Consider the following 24,296-nt stretch of genomic DNA (forward strand, 5'->3'; position numbering starts at 1 on the left):
ATAGCTATTTTATTATTTTATTAATGAAAAAAATATTCTTTTTAATTTGAATTCATTTTTATTTTACTTTCATTTTGATTTTATATTCATTTTATTTTCATTTCGCTTTTTATTTTACTTTTATTTTTATTTTACTTTCATTTCGTTTTTTATTTTAATTTCATTTTGTTTTTAAATTCATTTTACTTTTATTTCATTTTTACTTTTTATTTCACTTTCGTTTTGTTTTTAAAATCATTTTACTTTTTATTTCACTTTCGTTTTGTTTTTAAAATCATTTTACTTTTTATTTCACTTTCGTTTTGTTTTTAAAGTATTTTTACTTTTACTTTCATTTCACTTTTTATTTTACTTTCACTTTCGTTTTGTTTATAAAATCATTTTACTTTTACTTTCATTTTCGTTTTAAAAAAAAATTCTTCTTCATTTACTGTGCCATAGTGTCCAGATTATCCAGTCACACTGTTGTCTACCATCCAAGTGTTAGCAGGTGTTATTTCCCTTGAATGTGCTCTTCCGAGTAACCCCCTCTTTAACGGAAATAGCACCACATGTAGTGTTTTGGTGTTTTTTCACAAGTTCTTGTAGTTGATATTGGCAAAACCGTGGAATATTTAAAGGTACATACAAAGACTCTCCGAACATGTTGAGCTGTGGGTAGGCCTATAGTATCCCCAGATACACATTTTATTTTGTTTGTCGTCGAATCCAGACTTTTGCAGAGAAATTCGTCTAAGGAGAGAATTAAACTCCCAATATTCAGCATGCTTGCAAGGGAAATGGAGGCAGGGAAAGCTTGAGGTCGTGCAACAGATGCTGATGGTGTAACTGACAAAATATTTGTGTCGACAGGTTTATTAGTAGAAATACCACTACAAGAAGGCATATTCCTATTATGTTCATTTGTTGTGTTCATGTCAGTCTGAGAAGATTCAACGAATCTGATGTGAAGTAATTTAAATGATTTGATCTGATCAATATTTGAGAAAGATGGCCCTCGATCTCCTGCCATGATATCACATTTGTAAGATGGAATATCAAAATGTTTTTGACAAGCAGCCTTAATGCTATCTAATGACATCTCCCTGTTAAATTCCACCATTGTGAGGGGACCAAGACGGCGATATTTTTGACATTTACCCTCAACATGTTCTTAGAGTCTTTGAACAGTTAAATATTCCAAGGTTTCGCCATCACTAGTACCCTTGCCCTTTGCTTTCTACGTTTGGCAATTTGGGCCTTAAAATCTGTCCATTTTCGTTCAGACATATTTGCTCGGGTTTAAGGCCTACCTGTGATTTTGTGGTATTAATTATGAAGATTGAGATACTATTTTATCTCAAAATCTAAAGAACTTGTGACAAAACACTACATGTGGTGCTATTTCAGTTAAGGGGAAGGTTACTCGCAAGAGCACATTGAAGGGAAATAACTCCTGCTCACACTTGTATGCAATGACGTCATTGCTCGTATGATAGAAAGTGTGACTGGATAATCTGGACACTATGGCGCAGTAAATGAAGAAGAAATTTTTTTTTAAAACGAAAATGAAAGTAAAAGTAAAATGATTTTATAAACAAAACGAAAGTGAAAGTAAAATAAAAAGTGAAATGAAAGTAAAAGTAAAATTATTTTAAAAACAAAACGAAATTGAAATAAAAAGTAAAATGATTTTAAAAACAAAACAAAAGTGAAATAAAAAGTAAAAACGAAATGAAAGTAAAATGAATTTAAAAGCAAAATGAAAGTAAAATAAAAAACAAAATGAAAGTAAAATAAAAAACAAAATGAAAGTAAAACGAATTTAAAAACAAAATGAAAGTAAAATTATTTTAAAAACAAAACGAAAGTAAAATAAAAAACGAAATGAAAATAAAATGAATTTAAAAACAAAATGAAAGTGAAATAAAAATGAATTCAAATTCAAAAGAAAGGTATTTTCATGAATAAAATAATAAAACAGCTATGGCGCTCATGGGCCACCATAGATATCTAAAAAAAGTATAATAAAATAATTTGCAACAAACCTTGTTTATCAGCACTCGCATGGGCAGAGACAAAAGCACTAATTGCGGGATATGTTAAACTCGACATAGCAGCTAATGTACCAGCAGTCCATACAATCCTGTAATTATACATAACACATAGTTTAGCTATAAATCTTACGGTTCTTACAGCAGAATTTGTGAAATAATATTTTCAGAGGAAGAAGTAGCAAGTTTCACAGTAACCAGAATTATGTTAAAATTCTTTGACCTTTTGCACACAGATTTATGATTTATTGTTAATATTGTGAAGTCAATTTTTGTTTCTCCTTAATACCATAAACATAATTTGCTTGTTTTTCAGTTTTAAGGAGATTTTTCTTCATTCTTTATCAATGGCTCCTATTCACATACAATCCCTAAACTCTATTTTTAGACTATAATATATATATATAAATTTTAAAATTTGTAAATGATTCAACCAGTAATAATAACAAAACATACCATGGTTCAGAACCAAATCCATAACATGTTAATTGAATCATTTCAAACACTAATCCAAATAATATGGCATGTTTATGGCCTAAATATTTCATTAATAATGCTAGAATTACCGTCTGAAATGAAGAAATATAAATAAAATTATTACAGAAAAAATCGAAAATCAAGTCATTATCATTACAAGACCAATCAACATTTAATTTACAAAGTAATTTTGGTTTAAAATAAAATTTTATCAGGAGTAGATCTAATTAGCTTAAAGATGAATCTGCTTAAACATTCTGTACTCTGTACAAGAATATTGGAAACTGTGAAAATATAAACAGTAGTTCATAAAGAATTTTGTATATAAATACCTGGGCTATGACAGATAACACTCCTACTACAGCTATAAATGATGCTATTTCTTCATCAGAAAAACCCATTACCTATAAACAAAACAATAGATAATATCACACAACAGTATTCTGTGATCTATTTATTACTATCAGTATGAGAATTCTACTTCAAAGTCCATGGACACTTTGTAGTTCTTGGTGAGTAATTTGATACCATAGAACATGATGTTTTGCTTTGTGCCATTTGATTTCTTAACCTTCTTACAAAATGACAGTCTTATTAATGGCTTCTCCAGTTCAATGAGTGCTGATTTAGTGATTAGGGGAAAGGTAGCAAGTTATTAACCATCATAAGGCACTGGCACAGGGTTAAAGCAATGTTCATGAATGTTAAGGTTAATATGTTAATATGGAAATTCATACTCGTAGTCCAAAGACCTAAAAAACCAATAAGATTATCATTAAATAGTATCATTAATATAATTGATATTAATCAATATATCATTAAAAAAAACTTTAATTCTTGCACTGAATTTAGTGTTATCAGATTTATCAGAGTACACTAGATTATACAGGTTTTATCTTGTGATGATTATTTATGTTATATCAGAAGAATGTTGACTATTATATTTTCAGCTATTTCAGCTAAAGATATGATACTACCACAGATAGTATTACAGAGATATCCTTAGTTAACATATCTAATTATCTAATTAACCTTTAACTTGCACCTTGTTTTATCATAAATCTTTACTTTGTGACCTAGGCCAGTGCTTTCATGAGACTATGTTCTCATCACCATCTAACACTAGATAATACTTACTAATCTAAGATATACAAAGAAACAAGAATATTCTCCAGCTTCTGGTAAATAGGAAAGGAAAACAGTGATACATAACAATAATATTAAATTATCTTGACCTATCTTCTTTAAAGACTGAAATAAACAAACAATAAGTGTTAATAAATGTTAGAAAGGTACAATTTGCTGATGCGCATATTAGTGATCATAGAAAACTTCCTATTACATGCTTGCTATATCTGTATATTCTTTATGGTGGCAGGAGGTGTCTAAAAGAAAAGTTCAAAGTTGAAAACCAGGACTTATAATTTAACTTATCTAGCAATAAGAGTTTTATTATGTTATATTATGGTTATGTACTTACTCCAAAAGGATCTGCTTTGTCCCATGAAATTTGGGATCCCCAACTGGCAGGGCGTAGTTTTTCTGGAAGTGATTCAGGACAAGCAACCATTACAAATATAATATCTAAAATAGCTACTGCAGTGGCTAACCATATGACTATATTTTCACTATATACTTTCTGTAAATAAGCCCCAATAGCTGGACTTGTTACTAAGCTAGCAGCAAATGTAGCAGACACCTACAAGTAAAAAAAATACATAATAATCATTCTAATTCCACTACTAAAACTATGGCCCTATTTTCACGTATAATACTGTTTGGTTTATATGCACTATTCTGTAATGGTTAAAAGACGTCGCAGTGTAGAATTTTTGAAACCTTGGTTGTGGCTTCAGAAAACTTCTTTGACTCACTGAAATTTGAAAATAACAGTTGAAATAAATTTTGCCCCATTTTTTAGAATCTTTAATGAGGGTATCTCATTCAAATTTTTACATAACAATAGGCCAATTCTTACCAAACCATAGGCAGAACTACGTTCGTCTTCAGTTGTAACATCAGCAACATAAGCAAACACAACACTAAACGTCACAGAAAATATACCAGATATGGATATCATGGCAAAATACCACCTAAAATAGAAAAGCCAGTCAAATATAGTGCTAAGTTTGCTCAAATTTAGATTAGTGGATAACGACGAGTTACATATCGCAGTATGGGATAATGAGATAATATTTAACATTTTATCTTAAAAGTTTTAATATTTGTTGATTTATAACTTTATAACTGTAATATTTGATAATGCAGTTGATTAGAATGGTTATATAAAGTTACCAACAGAGTCAGTGAAAAAAATTTGTGATTCAATTCGCCGACTTGTAAAAAATTATAACTCTTAATGAAATGAGAGGTAACATCAATTAGTGATACATGACCTTGTGATACAATGTGCGTATTATGGCAAGTCATATAGCAATAAATCAATTCACCGATACATCATGCTACCTCCGTATCATGCTACCTCCTTTATTTTCATTATTTTCATTTGCTGATTTTTTTTAGAACAATTAGTTTTCCCTCCATTAGAAAATAGTAATGGTAATGGTATGTTTTCCCTCCATTAGAAAAAAGTAATGGTAATGGTATGTATGACAAATTTATTTAGATCGACTGTATAACCAAATCTAATTTTTGTTTTTGCAATTGACGTACATAAACTAACATAGTACTTACCATGGACTAATTCGCATCAGTGGTATAGGAGCACAAGTAAATGTAACAGTTAATAATAAAAATGGTTTGCGACCCCATACATCAGATAAAGCTCCTATTAATGGTGCACTTAAAAATGATAACATTCCCTGCAAGACAGAAAGATGGCTTGCCAGACAAGATAACATAAGCCCACTACCAGCTGTCATAAATGATAACAAAATCTTTAGTGGCCCAATAATGAATTTTAAAATAATCTTTAAATCATCTATAAGTCAAGACAAACACTTGGAACAGTTCATCAAATTATCATCAAAGTAAAACATGAACAATGTGTCATCGCTGTACACACAAGGACAATAACTCTGAAACCCTTCATCCGATTATTACCAATTACAAACGCAAGTGAGATCTCATCAATATATTCCTGCATACCTGGTTTCATCTAGATCTGATAAAAAATATAGTCTCTATCGTGCCTACAATGGAAAATTGACGTGTTTTTTAACTCAGTCAAGGGCAATAACTCAAAAATCATTCATCCGATTCTTATCCATTTCAAACTTGACTGAGATCTCTATTGCGCCTACAAGAAATGTGAACGGACCGACAGACAGACAGACAGGGGTGACGGCAATATACGTCCACATTTCCATGATTTTAAATGACAAAAGTATAAAATATTGTTTTATTGATCATGGCCCCATGAAAATATACAAACTGGTATTTATTCAATTCAGTAGAACACCTTTACTTTTGATTGATATAAGTTTAACCCAGAGCAAATAAGTATATCATGCCAACATAAAGGTGACAAAATGTCATCATAATGAAACAATTCATGATCAAGTCGTGAACCCTCATAATCGATATGGCATAGATGATTTTTCTTTTAAGCATTAATTCGTTGTAATTAACATTTCGATTTGCATGAGTAACCATCTTAAAATTCAATTAAAATAACAGTTAGAGGAAACTAAACCACCTGTTACCAACTAAACTATTACATATTATACAATATAAATAAATTGAATTATTATTATATATATACCTTTACACCTTGTATCAAGCCATTCATCAAAAATGTATGTTGTGGAAACGTTTCATTTAGAACCTGTAAAATTCAAATGATCTATATAGTGTTTAAATATAATGACAAGCTATAACTGTGATTTATAAAGTTTGTACCTGGATTTCTATTGTTATACTGAAGTGATTTATAAATTCTGTATTTGAAGGACGAAAAGCTTTTATCTCTTGACTTCAAATCTAAAGGATAATCTCAGGAACAGTCATGTTCACCATTAGAAATCAGTGTGTTATAAACAAATATCCCAGTTTGCTCTTACTCGTATACATATTGAGTATTTTTAGATGCCATTTACTATCATAGGCAACAGAGCATTTATTCTTAGAGACATATTTCTTAGGCCATAAAATTGGTGGGTTTCTTATTTTCAAAATAGATCTTTGTTCATATCTCTTACTATATTCCCCAACATATAGTGGATTAGTGAATGAATCCACAAAAACTTCAACCATGAATCATTTTTGCTCTTTTCTGATAAATTACTCTCTATAGCAGAATAGCTAAGTGTTTAACTTTAAATTGAATATTTTGTAAAGCAACTGATGCATATTTGAGAGCTTTTATGTACACAAATCAATAAGTTTCAACAACCATTATCACTTCAAGAATCATTTTACACGTTAATACAGGGCAGAATGTATTCTAGCTGATACAGTTGAGATAATTTGAGACCAATCAATTGAACCTATCACCATATTTCTTCCAAATACCCAATTATACAGCTTAAAATACTCACGTCTATAATGGGACTGGTAACTAGGCCCCAAGCAAAGAATTCCAGAAATATAATGACCAAGGCATGATAGACACTAGGTTGACTTATTCCTGATGCCTGAAATAATCCAAAGACAAGAATATATGGTTAAAGTCCTTGTTATAACATACATAAAAAAAGCCTGGAATCATTGAAAAATTATGCAAAAATGTAAAAGAGCATTTGAAAAATTTGGATTTGAGTGAAATTTGTCTTGAAAATGAATATTAAGGAAGTTAAATAACCCATTTCCTTGCAAAATATTGCACATATGCAATTTTCTTCTAAAATAGTAAATTAGTAAATATTCATATCAGATTATCCATAAGTGTCCATGATATAAGGTCAGAAGGCCCTAAACGTATGATTTAAATAGAAGGAAATATAAATATCAAGGAAATAAAAATTTCAATAAATTTACTGTAATGAAAACTTATCTAATGAATAAAATCAAAAGATAAAGTTTGAAATATGACATATGTATGATAAGATAATCTATATTTCATAACTGATCAATCGACACACAGAAGTATTTTCATTTGCGGCATCTGATAGACATAATATGAGTCCAACAGTATTTACTTGAGCCTCTGCATTTTTTGCAAGTATTGGTCATGTCATAACCAGGATGAAATTAGTTTTCAAAATCAACACAATCTATGTGTTTAAAATCAACACAATGTATGTGTTTAAAATCAACACAACACAATGTATGTGTTTAAAATCAACACAATGTATGTGTTTAAAAACAACACAATGTATGTGTTTAAATTTAAACTGCTTTGGCTGTCATTTGTACAAAAGTACTAGCAATTAGGCTCTTGCAATTTATCTAATAACATTCAAAAACAATGTGAAACTAATGATGTTCCAACCAACTGTCTATGCTATTAGCATTATAACCATGTAATTATATAAGTTGGAAAGACATAACCTTACAGTGAGCATAAATTTATCTGGAATATTATTGATCTTTTATCTTCTTAATCGACAAGTTACAACTAAAATAATTCTCTTTTTCCTCTGCAGTAGAAATTGACGTCACAGACCATTTCCTCTGTAGTCTGTCAACACAACATAGAATCTTAACATACATTGATTACAAATATTTCTATAACACAAGTAAATCACTGAGTATGCTTATTAAACTTAAGAACTTAAACAAATTATAATTGGGTTACTACAATGTGAAATTTGGCAATTTTTCAATTTTTGATCAACAGAAAAGGCAAACTGTAGTCTCAAAGTGAAAAATCCTTATCTAGAAACAGAGCGCTGGAACAGATTTTTGCTCCGGACTTGATCTACTATAAAATGATTAAAGGAGATCAAGTCCCAGAAGAAAAATTTACATTGTTTCTAACCCACATACTTGCTATGCATGAGGTTCAGATTCCTTTTATACTAAAAGAACATTTTTAAAAAGTCTAAAACGGTTTGACCCCACAAATGTCATAAACTTTCATCAAATGCCAGGCAAATTCCAGCTAATTTCTGAGTGGGCAAACATCACTGTTTATGGCTTCTAAATGTTTTAAGATTGCAAATTATCAATCAAGCTTGTTTGCCTATGTTTTTGGTTTGAAAAGTGTCTTCCTACATAAAGCAGTTAGGCCTAGATCTAGTTATTATGACACATAATGAATATGATTTAATGAGGTGTTATAAGCTGTGATCTATTGGGAAATCTAGGTACTGTGTAAATGCTTCATGGCATTTTAGTGGTAATAACTAGCTATTGGAAACATAAAAATCAATAGATACTCTGTCTACAGGCATTTTATAATTGGTATATTACCAAACCCAATGTCATGGAGTTGTTGATTTGGCTTTAAATACTTTCATGACATAAACCCCTGTTACATTACAAAAACTGTAAGTGATGAATTGTAATGTAAACAATCAAGCATTATGACTACCGTTCCAATTCTGGAGGTTTGGAACAGTTCTGAGATCACACAGGATAAATTTGTGTAATGTAAAGACAAGCCAGTCTCAGAATGCTTTATTGCCCATGCCCATTAGGCGACCTTCAACTTTTCCCATAATTCCACAGTTAAGCGTGCTGAGAATGGTTTAATTTACATACGATCTAATGTCATGTAAATAGTCACATTTTAAGCCTTGCATAAAGCTACATCAAGGAATTATAAAAATAACCATAAATCATGGTATTTTTCTCTCATTTAGGGTTTAGTCAAGAGATTTTTTATCCATATACCGATATAATACATCAGCTTATATTTATATTTTATCTTATATTTTCATGATAAGATAAAGATAGATTTCATGAAAAATGTTCATCAAATACCACTCCTTCAAGGAAACTACTGCCTGTAGTGCTTTGCTTTTATGTTTAAAAATCTTTAATTTGGTGTAGGAAACTTCCTTAAAACTGATTCTTTATTATCATCAATGAAGCCAAAAGAATGTGGTTCTAGTGAAATCAAGTGTCAAATTTTGTGGAGAAATTCCAGCAGTTGAAGTGAATCAATCATGAGAAAGCCAACGAATATTCAACTTGATGCACAGATGCATGAGCCTTAATCTTAACCATTGATGTAGTGAGCAAGTACTATTGTTACTTAATTTTGCTGGTCTTGGATTGATTTCTAGACAATATAATTATATTCCCTTAAAAATAAATTGCTAGATCAAGGGGTTGGCATTTTAAAGTCTTTTACGTCTGCTCATAAGATCATGATGTAGTATAATAAAAAAAATCAACCACCCCACACCTACATCTACAAATAAAAACTTCTACAAAATAAGCACAGAAAACCTTTAAAGAGACATTTCCCTTTTTTTAATCAATTTGTGAAAACTATACACCAAAATCTAGAGAAATGTATCTGAAAGTTTTAACTAAAAAAATCCAGCCGTTAACTTTTAAACATATTTTAAACATATTTAAAACTATTACGTAAGTTTAAGTTCATCATGCATTTTGGAAGCTGTAAGAAAACTACTGTATAGATTTGAATAAAATAATAGCTTAGTTAATGCCGTTTTTGATAATGTAAACTTAAAAAAAAAAAGCGGAATATCCCTTTAATATAAATATTAATAATATTTATAAAGCTAACTTTCCAGACAAGTTAACATACGCCCACTACCAGCTGTCAGAAATGATAAAATCCTTGGTGGCTTAATAACGAATTTTTAAATAATCTTAAAATCATCTATAAGTCAAGGCAAAAACCTGAAACAGTTAATCAAATTATCATTAAACAAGTCTCATCGCTGTACACACAAGGACAACAACTCTGAAACTGTTCATCCGATTATTAACAAAGTCAAGGGCAATAACTCTGAAACGATTCATCCGATAACACCAATTTCGAACTTGACTCTGAGATCCCATCAATTTATAGATGCATACAGTTTAATCAAGATCAGATAAAAACTGTAGTCTCTATCGTGCCTACAAGCCAAATTTGACACGTTTTTAAAAGTCAAGGGCAATAACTCAAAAACCCGTTCATCGAATCGGTTGAAAACCTGTAGTCTCTATAGTGCCTACAAGAAATGTTGACGGACAGACAGACGGACCAACAGACAGGGGCGATGACAATATACGACCATATAAAAACAGTTCATCAAATTATCATCAAATTAAAACGTGAGCAAGGTCTCATCGATCTACACACAACAGCAATAACTCTGAAACGATTCATCCAATAATACCAATTTCGAACTTGACTGAGATCTCATCAGTATCTACTTGCATACCAAGTTTCATCAAGATCGGATAAAAACTGTTGTCTCTATCATGCATACCAAAAATGTGAAAAAAACTTGACTTTGAACAGAAAATTAAAATGTTGCTGCTTGCAAGCCCATAACATTTTCATAATATCAAATTCTCTTGAATCATCTATGGTATTATAAATTTAACAAATAAAGTACCAAATCTACAAATTTAATAGTTGTTTTATACATGGGGAAGTCAGTAATAAGCTGTGACCTAGGCCAGTGCTTTCATTGAGACTCGTCTCAATACACCCTAACACAACCTTTTAGTTGTTTGTATAAATCTGATAGGGAACAATATACTGAACCAAACAAAATTTGACATGAAAATATCATATTAAAAGATATAGAGATGTTGTCTATATGACACAAACATGAATGTTGTTTCAGACTTAACTAACAAGATTTTCTTATTACAAATGGATTTTAATTTAAATGATCAACCTAAAATATATCTTTATTACAATTCAAATCACTTGCTTGACAAACTTATATTGTTAAATTTGTCTTCTACAGTGTAAATAGGGATCCAGACATTGGATCGACCCTATGGAGTGGAATTATTTGGAGCTTATACAAATTATTCATTCTGTGACACTGAATGCCAAAAGAAGGGAAAAATTTACTCTTTACACTTGAAATTAAATAATGTTATTTGTGATAATTGTATAATAAAACATGTGTAATCATTTTGTAATTTTAAATCTCTGATCTGAAATAACAATGTGGAGGTTCATATGCATATCTATATGAGAATTTGATATTATGAATATGTGACTAAAATTGTACAGCAAAAATAACTTTTACCAACTACCTTTCTATATTACTTCTTTATATCAGTTCCAATTTGTTATTTCGTCAGACAAACAAAACAAATTGGTGTCCCACATTAAAGAATAAGTGATTCAAATAAGCAAGAGACAAGCGAATCCACATTGTCTACACATTTTTGTGAATTTTGAAAATCATGGAGGTAAAGCTGAACATTGTTATTTGCTAATATATAGAAAGACAGTTAGCTTTAATGTAAACAAATCAATGGATTCCTTTAATCATAATATAAGCTTTTGAATTGAGTGCAAAACTTAGAGCATGGTGACATTTTCTAATCTAGATTTACATTCCATTGAGTATGGTGATATACAGGTAAGATGCAAAAACACTACTAATGGGTGTCTTAAATGTTTCTTGAGAGTAAAAGATAGTAGATTATTTGTGTTACACCTGAAAAATGTGTGTTGTAGTGGCAGGTCAAATTCATTTCAGACTCTTTTCTGGACTTTTATTACACAATTCACTGACAAATCCACAAGAAGGGTAAAAGTTGGTGAAATTTGCCACCATGCCTACACCAATAATTTTAAACCAGAAATAAATGATTAAAGGAGCCATTAACAAAATACCAAACAAAAAAAATACATTCCCTCTGGATTAGTTACAATGCATCATGCACTGGCATAGCATATGGGTTGTAACTAGAATATGCCTACCAAAAACATTTTCTTAGAGTAATTGTTCTTCACAATCAATAAAGTTCAATTCAGAAGTTGTAACACATCATTATTTAAAAGCTAAAATAAAGAAAAACATACAAAAAACAAAATTAAACACAATATTTACAAAAAGACATGCTATAAATTATATATATAAATTTATATAATAAATATTATTTGAATGCATCCAAAGATAGCTTGCCAGGCAAGGTAATATACGCCCAATGGCAGCTTAGATTTTGAATAGAAATATTTGGCAGAACAAGTCACAAAATGAATATTATACCTTCCGTCATACACTTCTTAAGTGTTTACAAGCTAAATATTTAACGTACTTTCAGGAACAAGGGCAATAACTAATACTAAATATTTTTCCAAGTTTCTGATTTTCAGTAGGGTTTATTCTTGGGTGATAATAAACACTCACAGCATGTTTCGTCAAAATTCATCCCAAATTTTACCTTCTAGAGTGTATACGAGCTGAAAATTGAACACATTTTCAAGAACAAGGGAAAAAATTCTTGCTAAATCGTTTTTGTTTCTTCTGGTTTTCATTAGGGTTCATCCTTGAGTCATAACAAACACTCATACCAAGTTTCGTCAAAATCCATCAATAATTGTGCCTTTGAGTGTTCACAATTTATCAATGTATCTGTGGGGATGTAAATAGAAATGATCTTTGGATATATAAGAAATGCTCATGTAGCAATATCCTTATTTATGTCGCTGAGAAAATCCATCTACATAATAATTATGATATTTTAGCTGACTTCTAGATCTAGAAAATAGTGTTGAAACAGTTAGTAATTTTGACGAACCCGGTAATTTTCGGCAATAACATTTCAATAACAATAACAATAACAAAACATTAGTCACTCAAGATAAAAACCAGATCAAAACCTGCAATTGCAGCGGTAACACAGTGATATCCGACATTATGAGTATTCTGACATTCTGTGTAATCCGACATATTTTTTTCGTTTGATTTCCCTGTTATGTCAGTTTTAAAAAAAAAACACCTGAGTACTCCAACATTCTGTATAAGCCAATAACGAATTACGCAACTAAGCAGTGGTCCCAACATTCAGAATATTTGTACAATTTCGACATCTAATCATCTTAATCACTTATTCCAATAAGATAATAGCTTGTATAATTGATCCAATATAAAATTCCATAAAAACAAGTTCGCTTCAAGATCAAGGTCATTGCTTTTAGATCAAATGGCTGGAACCGTACTGCGAACCGTGCCATATGCAGAAAAATTAAGCCATGAAAATTGGTTTGGTCGAACAATAATTTGCATTTTGAAACGTACAGATGAATATTAACTGGGTCACTGATAGTACCATGTAACACCTGTTAAAAAATCTTTAACTTTGAGTACTTAGTTTAGACCAGTATCTTGCGCATTGTCTGTTTCAGACTCAAAATATCTTGACCACAAAAATCAACGTAAATCTCGCAAAACTCGTTATGAAAATCGTTACCCCATCACAATTAACCTCTCAATTATTCAATCAAGAAAAACAAAACACAGATTTAGACGTTTATTTACTATAATTTTATTATTTTTATTTGTAATTAATAAATTGAAGAATTTTTTTGTCAAAATTCTTTCTTTCAATTTCTAATAAAATTGACAGTTAATAACCGATCATCTCCAATCAGACCCGGTTACCCATGAAAACCTACCGGAAATCGGTCTACTGATTAACCATTTCAACACTACTATAAAACACACAATAGTAATAGGGAAATGTAAATTGTGTTAGATTACAGCAATATTTAACAAACTGACGTAGAAGAAGATGCCCTTTACCTTTCATGAAAGTTTCAACGTGAAAAATCCAAGCGTTAAGTCCCAATCGATAAAATAACGGTTACGTAAATCTTTTAAATCTCGCAGCCTCTATTTTTACTGTTCTCGAAAATAGTGATTATGAGGAGAACTCAATTTTGATTTGACTAATTGAACCAATCAGTGTTAACTACACGCAATAGTAAATAAAAGTAGCGATCAACTAAGTTATTTTCATTTCTCATTATTGTGATTTTGTGAATTTTGCTATAATGATATCAATCCATAATTTACATGTAACAACCGGAGAAGTACACAAACAAACTTAATTTTTATATTTCTTATCTAAAATTCGTTGCCATTTGTAAACAAAGCCTTCTGCGCATGTCCGTAGTCTCAGATACTGGCCTCGTATCAATTACAATAGGACACTCCAATATGATGTTTTAAACGATTCCTTTATAGAAACTATATAAAGGGTTTCACGCATAATTATCAGAATTCTTCACGTTGAAAATAAACAGGTCTATCCCTTCAAAGCATATAAATAATTATGCATAATTATAGTCTAATATACTAGTGGACACAAATGAGCAGCCTTTGTTCACATTAGCATTCTACCATTCATTATGTAAACTCACACAACTTATAGGAAACTTCCTCATGCATCATAAAATAACAATAATTAAAATACATAATGATATATTAAATATCAATAATTATTCATTCAACACTATTAGAGCTAAAACGATATAAGTCTTTTAAAGATTTGCTTTGCCTGCTCAATTTCAAGACAAAAATCAGATTGACCTATTGTTAAATAAACATTGTCACTTCTAAGGCATATTTAACAATATCATGTTATCTGTACAAATCTAAAATAATGGGCTGCAAGACTGGAATTAAATCTCCATAGTCCATAATAAAAGAAAGTAAGAACCAAACATTCATTAAAAGGTTTCCAAATAAGGTTCACAGAGATCCTGTCTAAAAGTTGGTATAAGGCAAATAGCACAGAATAAGCTTATAGAATATATCCGTCATCAAAATTATGTATGATGGTTATTGAAACACATCCATATACATAAAGTGTAGTCTATAAACTATCCATGCTATTTCAGTTTATATCAATGATTTTTTCACAACCTGTTATCCTGACAAACAGGCTGCAGCACACTAATAACTTTTAACACTTTAACTTTTATCAATATTTCATTCACTTCACAGAGCCAATGATATGTCAATCTACTCATTCTAGCTTTAGTTTAAATACTTTTATAATTATCATCTGTGACAAGGGCAATTACTCTATATATGTAGGTTAAAGAATTGAAAATGATTCAATTGAAGTTGAAATATTCAATAAGCTTATGACAGCAGATATGTTCCAGGGTCCATTTTGCCTTGGCAACTTGAGATCTACCATTGAGCCATTTAAAGGCATAGATCATAATAATATAGAATACGTTATTGTTGCCTCTAATTTAACTCTACCAATAAGGCCACACCAAATGGATTGATTGGTCGACGGATTCGCCTCACGTAAATAATGCAAAAAAAAAAAAAATTTTTTAAAGTAATAAAAAAAATTGTCGCTCGTCAGTTTTCGTATCAAAATCCATCGACAAAAAAATTTCATACGATCGGTTTTATTTTCAGCGACAGCGCTACCTACCATGTTATTATATGATGTTTCCTCTTACGTGGATTAACAAGTCAAATCGCCCACCCTAAACCTAGTCCCATTGAACAAAATAGTCATGTCATCATTTTTATGATCAATTTTCCCTATAAGATTCTAAAGCATGGACTATATTTTTGTCTGATAAATACTAATAGCAATGTTATAATCACAATATCACACGCCATTGCGACAAACGGTGGTTGGGTGCCAAATGTTACACAATGACTGACAGAGATGGAAATGAAATGAATGGAGTTTTACATCCTACTTTTCTGCTGACAGGGATGGAGATCACGGAAATTGCCGACTGCTTGAACGGCTGCATAACATATTTGAAATTAATCGAATCTGGCTATTTCAATTTTAATGATTGAGAAATTCATAAATTTATCATCTGCTTTTAAAATATCAAATTTAAACAAAAAAACAAAATTTCTGTCGTAACAAAGCAAGTAACCAAGTCGATTGAGTCTGTTAAATCGAATATATATGCTAAAATTATTTATCTCCCAGATAAGTTACATTTACTCACCCGAGCTTTTGACACAAAATAATCTGCAGAGCAAAAATATTTTCCATAAAAAAAAAAATTAAATTGTTCCATTTGGTGTGGCCTAACTGTTGGAACTCAATTTCAGTGCATACTCTTTACATTTTACTTACAGAAATTTAAACATTAAGCTTACCGGTCAGATTATATTTTAGTTCTGAACCTATTAATTATCAACATTAGCTGAGTAAAAAATTAAACTGGTACAATATTGGTTGTGTTCGCTTATCGCTACTGGTGGGAACAGTTTAGGTTTTTCAAGATTAGCCTGTAGGTCTATGCCGTTATTGACAATAAATATAATAGGCTAATGTCACTCAATCAAGTTACTGTTGATGTGTAACAATATAAACATAAAATCTTAGATTTTTGGGGAGCTTAATTATTGTACCGCTAGACTATATGGATAATGACGTTAGATAAAGTACTTTTTTGTAATTATCATATATGGTTATATGTTTTACATTTTCAAATTTCTAATATTTACCTATTCCCACCAGCAGCAAGATAAATTTTACTCCGTTTTGACTTTTGTTTTGTAGGCTCTTGTTTATTTTTATGGGTGTAAACATGACGTATTGTTTTAAGTAATACTTACTGTTGTGTTATCTTTAATGTTCTTTGACCAAATAATATTTCCTATATTTCTCTTTCTCTTTTTCCCCAACATTGCCAATACATTTTTCATGACATTTAAATCCAAAAGACTTCTAAATAATCTATTCTGATGGCACCACCGACTAAGATGACCCTTTCGTCGATCAGGTCGTCAGAAGTTTCGCAGAAAGTTCCGGTTTTAATGTCGCAGGGACTTGATAAAATAATCTACGTTTCGAGAAATTTACAAAATCACACGATGGAATTGAATAGTTGATATTTTTCTCTCTTTATGCCATTATGAAGTATTGAAACAAGCTCTGATAATCATTTTAGACAGTTATATTCATATCTAGAGCTTTAATTAGAATATAACTATATGTCCATAATAACATTTTGTCCTGCCCCTCTGTTGTGTTTTTTTTTTCTCAGAATGTCACAAAAAATGTTTCATTAAAATGGATTATTCATTAAAACGTTGGCAAAATAATTGAATTAAAGGTCAAATCAATATTTTCTGTGAAATATGCACTAATGAAATTTATATATTTCGTAGGGATTCATTATCAGATAGTCTGGTTAACCACACTTTGATTGGACATAATCCGAAAGTTCTTACCTCATAATGGTCAAAGTCCCAGTCCCTTTACTGAGAAGCATACATTCTTTATGCTAACAAGCAATGTGGTGCGTTGTGAAAATGAAATGCATTTATCACAAGAAGAAAAAGTCTAATTATTGTCAGAGAGAAAAAGCTATTGCAATGCTGCTGCCAATTTTTCTTTTTTTCACACTGCTTACCAGCATGTTTTGAATCATTATATCACGATTACAGGTTTTCCAAAAAAAGGTTTGATTTTCTCTCTGCTTCAATTCTTTAACAAAATTCTTGCTTCTTCCATTTTGATGTCACTAAACACCCGATCAACAGCAAGAAAAAGAGCTTAATAAATCTGCCCTATCTCAGAAATGTGTGAAGGTAAAATTCGTCTGAAAGTATCATTAAGTAGCTTAATTAATTCCACATTTAATAATGTAAAATATGACTCCTTTTGTGTTAGTGGGATTGAAGAAAGAGACCTTAAAGACGTCAAGGTGGCGTTACCTTCATTGGATTGCGTTATGAGCTTTGTTCTGGATCCAATATGGCTGATGCGTGAATAAGGTCTATAGGGTTCATTTTATCAAGCACTGTCAAAATCTGTTAAGGATTGTGCCTTCTAAAGAGTTTACAGGGACAAGGGCAATAACTCATACTAAATATTTTTTTATTCTTCTGATTTTCAATAGGGTTCAACATTCACACCAAGTTTCATCAAACTCCATCAAGAATTGTGTCTCCTACAGCAAGTTAGGATGGACATGGATGACGCCAATATATATGTCCCCCATTTCATGCGTCATAGAGTTATTGGCCACATATTCTAAAATCAATCTTTGCGCCAGATATCCTAGAAACAGTGATACAAGTTAAGACATTAGGACATTCTAGTGTTAAGTTCATGTCGAGAGGTTTCTATGATTGATGCACCTTATGTGATATTATGAAGCAAAATCAAGGTAAAAGCAACAAATGCTGTGCAACTGAAAGCTAGGGCTAATTATCAAACTAAATGACAAAACATGCATGTTACAATATAACGAATTATCAGAAGAAATTTATAGAAAGATTTTATTGGCAAAGCACTTTTACAGCATTTTGAATGATATATCAAATGATAAATATTGATTCTGGATGAACTTCAATCGATTGAAAGGATCTTGTTTCTAATAGTCTATACTGACCAACATTTTGGGTACTGCCTTTCTGAACAATTTGGCATGGCTATTTTACAACCCCGAAAGCACTTCGTGTATATGCAACTATGATTCACTTCAATATCACTGATATACAATTGCAACATAAAAATACAACACAATACCCTACAGAGGAAAAAAATAGACTTAAGATTAACAAAAATATGTCGAAAGTTTAATTTGGTTTTATCAGTTTGATCACTCTCTAGTCTGTCAGACATGATTAGCTAATATAACCCAATCAAAATCCCTGACCGCTACAATATAACGGCTTTCAGAATTATACTAGAGATGACTTTATACATAATATATTAACAAAACAAAACAACTTGGGTTGATTTTCTTCATTTATCATCACCTTCTTCCTCATCATCTTCATCCTCATCATCATCATCATCGTCATCTTCTTCATCATCATCACCGGCAACTTCAGCATTTTGTAATTCTAACTTCTCTAACTGTTGAGCTAACTCAAATTCTTCCAAATCAGATACAACACGTGGCTAAAATTGGAAAATATAAAAAGATTTGCTACAAAAATAGTTCATATTTACTAGCTCCATAATTAAAGTTTATAAATGCCTTTTAAAGAGAAGAATTCCATAATTCCCATTTCCACTATAGATAGCTTACAATATTTGTTATTTGTCAAACCATAAACAATGAAATATAGAGGAGACTTACTGCTTGTTGTACACTGAAGACACCCTTATCAGATTCTATACTTTCTTTGATTGCCTCTATAGCTTTATTTAATATCTCTAACCCTTCACTTCGTTCTAATGTTTGTGTTGTTACCACATATTGTGGAGGAGCTATCAAATTAATCTGAAATTTAAAATTTAAGTGTTTAACAAACTCAAGGCCAAGTGCACTAAATGGAGTATTTAGTTGAGGTGGCAAATTATGTGAAAATCTGTGCTCTATTAAAAAACTGCTTTTGAATTTAAAGAAAAACTCACTTTGATAGGCAGTAATTCTGTGGTGAATTCTAAACCTTTCTTTAATGCTCGTTTAACAGCATCTACGCCTTCATAATTTGTACAAGCCACCTCTATATCTGCTCTGATTTTAACTGATTGTGGTGTCAGACGACGTTTGATATTCTCTAATAATACAGCTTTAGTTTTATCATCAATGTCACATTCATCTAATGTTTCTGGATTTCTAGAAAAAATAGTTTTGAACAATTACATTTATACATAATTTGATTCTGTCAATATTTTTACATAGCCTAGTGGCCACAATTTTAAAATTGTGAAATTTGCTCCTCTCCTGCAGATCAAAACTTGTTGATTCCAAACAACCTCACTTAGACATTTTGATGGTTATTAGTTAATAAAACACTGGCAGCTGGCAGAAATGATAAAACAGTCTTTAGTGACTTTAGTACGAAAGTTCTCATATTAAAGAAATTTTATTAGTTTGAATTCAATGATACATATATTTACTGCCAGTTATTAATGAAAAATCATCAAGTTCAAACTTGTCCACGATCTCATCAATATAAGTGAATACACCAAATTTCATTCAAATCAGTAGAAAACTGTAGTCTCTATTGTGTTCACAAACAAATTTTGACATGTTTTTCCTTTGTCAAGGGCAATAACTCAAAAACCGTTCATCAAAAAATCGTCAAATTCAAAGTTGACCAAGATCTCATCAATATACATTATCACATCAACTTTCATTGAAATCAGATAAAAACTGTAATCTCTATGAAGTTCACAAGAAATGTTGATGGACCAACGGACTGGGGCAACGGCAATATACGTCGGCATATAAAAAATCATAATCCATTAAAAGACAACATAAAGGAACTCTTCTGATAGCTATAAGCCGAACTGACTGACTCTTTCTATATACATAAAACTTTTGATTGTACAATTTTATCTTTTACATAAGGATGGGCATATAATTTTGTTATAAGATTGTAACAATAACTTACAAGACTGCATGTTTAAATATTTCAAATGCCATTCCTGGTTTTTTATATACATCATCAAAGTGCCATGCTGTTTTCATATGTAACTCTTCTAATTCTTCATTCGTTTCATAATGTAAAATTTCAGCTACATGTCTCAATATACTGCTGACCTAAAATACAAGCACATAATCTTGACACATTCTATAATTATTGCAAATGGTTTTTTATGTTCAAGCTTAACACCAGTCCATTTGAAATTTTTTGTTTGATCTTGAAATTTGTTTTAACTTATCATGTCAATTGGGCTAAGCTTACATAAGCATAGAATTTTAAAAATTTATTTTTTTAAATTACGTTGTTACCAAATGGATTTTTAAACCAATTTATTACAATAAAGCACTGTTGGATAAATCACAGAATTTTGTTCCTAAATATCAAAATGAGAAACTACCATATTTTATTAAAAAAATTGTACTTACTGCTTTTGCTTTGGCATATTTTTCTTCACACTTGATAACTTCTTCTTGTGACACTCTTCTTTTAGATAAATCAATGTAACCTTCAAGCATATTTGAATCGTAAGCTTATATGTTTTAAGACATTAACAAGTACAGTTACTAATTTACTGAAACTGGTTGGACCATAAGAAATATTAATCTAATTAATCAGATGTCGAAAAAATTACCAACAAAGGGCTTATATTTTACAAATAACTTGAGGACCAAATAATGGTTGTTTGCACATAATTAGGAATTCAACAACTACATTTAATAAGTTTATTCAAATTTGCCTATCTACATGTGAAATTTGTTCATACCTTTGTCTTTATCAACTCTTATTACCACTACACACTCGCTTCGACCCACACGAATAAGCTTATTGATGGATCTGATACGTCTTCTGGAAAGTTCACTAAGCAATATCATACCCTCAATATTATTATATTCTAATAAATGTACATAGGCACCCATCTCAGCAATAGATCTTACAGTTACCATTACAACATCTTCCACTTCTGGAAAGCGATTCTTATAGAATCTACACGACAACTTCATCTTGATTAATCAAAATCCTTCTGTAATGAAAATGAATAATTTTATCAATACTTCCTTAAAACTCAAGGACAATTATAAACCTGCCTTCAATTATGCTCAAATTCTAAAATTACTGAGCGTTTTAATTGATCAAATTTGCAATTTATGCGTAGAACAACATATCCACACAAAAGTCCATTAATGTCAACACCTAGCTTTGTTCATTTAATACAAGCTGTATAAATCAATCCATGAGAAGTTTGAAAATATAAATATTGTAAGCCATTTTACTGAAGGCCATCAGCAACGTGATTGGCTGTCACTGGCTTGTGATTTGATTAACTGCCATAAGAAGGTCATGAACCATGATCAAAGCTTTCACAGTAGATTTGAACCATTAAACAATGCCCATTCGTCCTTGGAGCAGGTATTTCTTCATATAAATGTATCATGTTATATCAATAGATTAATCGATTTCTAAGTTAGATTTCAGGGAATACTTATATCAGGACTGATGCCATGGCTATATACAGTATATTATATAACATGCAGTGTATGTTTGTGTGTGTGTCTTTTCAACTAAAATCATACTAATGACTAACTAATATTCAATAAACTTATCAATTGCTCTGTGACCTAGGCCAGTGCTTTCATTGAGACTCGTCTCAATACACCAATTGACTGATGATAAGCACATATGCTTAACTCTGTATACATAGAAAAAATGCAGAGCCCATTGCTGGATTAATGACTTGCTATTTATTACTTTATGTACCATGTTCATAGAATAACCAAACGCACTGGTACAGAATGAACAAGAAGTGTAGCCCTTATTGTGTACATTGACTAGATCGATTTTGTTTGTAATATTTTTTGACATTTTTACCATGTTTGTTATTATGTTAAATGCCAAATCTTTTTCAAACTATTACAGTCAAGTAACCTAATTTCGTGGTAACCTATTTTTCGTGGATTTCCGGAAATGATTAATAACTTACATGTGCGACCTCGCGTGACCTCCGCATTTGCTTGTTTTGATAAACATGGGTTTTCTGTACAATGTCAGCTAGTAGAATGAATTCAGTAGTTTCAAGCAAGGTTAAATGTATTAATGTATACTTTGACAAATACAAAATGGCGGATTTCACTTATTACCAAACGGAATTTCCTTATAATCCCAAGCGGTAATCGGAATTCCAAGTGCCGCCTTCTAAAATGTAGTCCAACGAATGAAGTCATGTGATCAACTAGCCGATTCCGTGTCAGCAGTAAATTTCTATGGAACACAAAGTGGGCCATATTCTTATGTTGTTTCAGTGACTTTTAGCAATAAATCACGCTACGTATCTTATTTTGTCAAATTTTTAAAATCGTGGTACTTTGAAGGAATTGTCACTAGTTATAATGAATTGATATTAAAGATAAATACTAAGAAAAGTTAATTATACCACCCGGTATCCATACAACATGTTTTTCTTGACTTATTTATAGATCAAACCTTGTACACGAAAATAGGTGACGCATTCTGCTGCCATTGCCGAGTTGGTTGCTCATGAAATATGGGTCAAAGTGAAGGATTCATAAAGAAAATCGAAACAAACCAATTTTAATTATTTTGTAGAATATCTGGGGAAACATCTAAGACATAAAAAAAAAAATTAGTTTTTTTAACTTTGACGAAATTCGGTGTTGAATCCTTATATCCACGAAAATAGGTTACACCACTGTATAATTATATCTGTACCACTAAGCTAATCTTCTAGCAGAACTGTTGGGGCATCACAGTGACGTCACACACTAAGTGACTGTGAGTGACACTGTCACTGACAGAGTTAGAGACACAGATGGTCGAATTACATATACCAGAGAGTCGGGTCCACTGGTAATATAAGAATGAAATGAGTTTAATTTGATCTGAAGTTTAACATTCTATACAAGTAAACAATATATTTAAAAAAAAAAAAATTATCATACATAAAAATTGGAAAATATACTTTTCACGTGTTCTGATGCAACCGGCAGATAATAACAATGTGTAAATGGTGAAATGGTTCAGAAATATGACACGATGTAATGAAGATTAGCTTCAGAATAATAAAACTGTTGAATGTAAAATTTTCTTTTTAGTTTTCTTTTATGATCATAAAAATCTTGATTGGAATTTTCTTATAAAAAACTATATGTAAACAAGATTACTTAAAACATTAGTTTCTACTTTTCATACTATCAATGTTTTAAATATTGTACGAAACCAAGAGAACACTACTCGTTATCGTTTTGTAGTCTGGATTTAGAGGACAATGCGTAACCATCAGTTTGGAATAAATATAGGAAGTCACTATCCAAACGAATTTATTGAAATTCATAGAAACGCGACTTTTCATTCCAAAGGAACTTGCCCAGAGAACCAAAGACGTCGCTAGTGGGGGTACGGGTGATATACCCTGACTTCATTTCTAATAAATTTAAAAATATAATTTTTATACGTTTTTACACAAAATATATGCCAACATAGAACTAACAGTTTTATGATGCCAATCATAAGAAGGCTGGGGCTATTTACCACTTCGTGTCAAATAGTCCTGAAACATTCTTAAGGCTATTTACCACGTAAACTAACAAACAAAGAGTTT

At 30.9% G+C, this 24,296-nt stretch overlaps 2 protein-coding genes across 2 annotated transcripts in view; both read right to left on the reverse strand.

The window, feature by feature from the left end:
• Positions 1-8,397, reverse strand: part of LOTGIDRAFT_228011 (hypothetical protein) — a gene marked incomplete at its 5' end in the record, with an annotated part of 10,994 nt that extends 2,597 nt beyond the window's left edge. Inside the window, 10 exons of the mRNA XM_009045709.1 lie at positions 2,028-2,125; positions 2,490-2,602; positions 2,843-2,914; positions 3,648-3,761; positions 3,991-4,209; positions 4,489-4,603; positions 5,205-5,332; positions 6,235-6,297; positions 7,010-7,105; positions 8,392-8,397. Coding sequence (XP_009043957.1) covers positions 2,028-2,125; positions 2,490-2,602; positions 2,843-2,914; positions 3,648-3,761; positions 3,991-4,209; positions 4,489-4,603; positions 5,205-5,332; positions 6,235-6,297; positions 7,010-7,105; positions 8,392-8,397 — 1,024 coding nt within the window. The remainder of the gene's footprint in view (positions 1-2,027; positions 2,126-2,489; positions 2,603-2,842; positions 2,915-3,647; positions 3,762-3,990; positions 4,210-4,488; positions 4,604-5,204; positions 5,333-6,234; positions 6,298-7,009; positions 7,106-8,391) is intronic.
• A 10,162-nt stretch (positions 8,398-18,559) lies between these two features.
• LOTGIDRAFT_205563 (hypothetical protein) lies at positions 18,560-23,672 on the reverse strand. Its single transcript, XM_009045710.1, has 7 exons — positions 23,638-23,672; positions 21,447-21,704; positions 21,109-21,188; positions 20,651-20,799; positions 19,665-19,869; positions 19,387-19,530; positions 18,560-19,205 (listed from the first exon to the last, which is right to left on the reverse strand). Exons 2-7 carry the CDS (start codon positions 21,682-21,684, stop codon positions 19,047-19,049), a joined length of 975 nt encoding a protein of 324 aa, XP_009043958.1. The 5' UTR covers positions 21,685-21,704; positions 23,638-23,672; the 3' UTR covers positions 18,560-19,046.
• Positions 23,673-24,296: the final 624 nt, after the last annotated feature.

This window comes from Lottia gigantea (genome assembly GCF_000327385.1).
Source record: "Lottia gigantea unplaced genomic scaffold LOTGIsca_1, whole genome shotgun sequence".
Taxonomy (NCBI): Eukaryota; Metazoa; Mollusca; class Gastropoda; family Lottiidae; genus Lottia; species Lottia gigantea.

Excerpts from the sequence above, each read along its gene's own strand:
- LOTGIDRAFT_205563 (XM_009045710.1), bottom strand. The coding sequence starts at position 21,684 with ATGAAGTTGTCGTGTAGATTCTATAAGAATCGCTTTCCAGAAGTGGAA. Across the intron at positions 20,800-21,108 it reads AATATGCCAAAGCAAAAGCA|GTCAGCAGTATATTGAGACA; the intron begins GTAAGTACAATT and ends CTTGTATTTTAG. Across the intron at positions 19,206-19,386 it reads TCTTCAGTGTACAACAAGCA|CCACGTGTTGTATCTGATTT; the intron begins GTAAGTCTCCTC and ends TTCCAATTTTAG.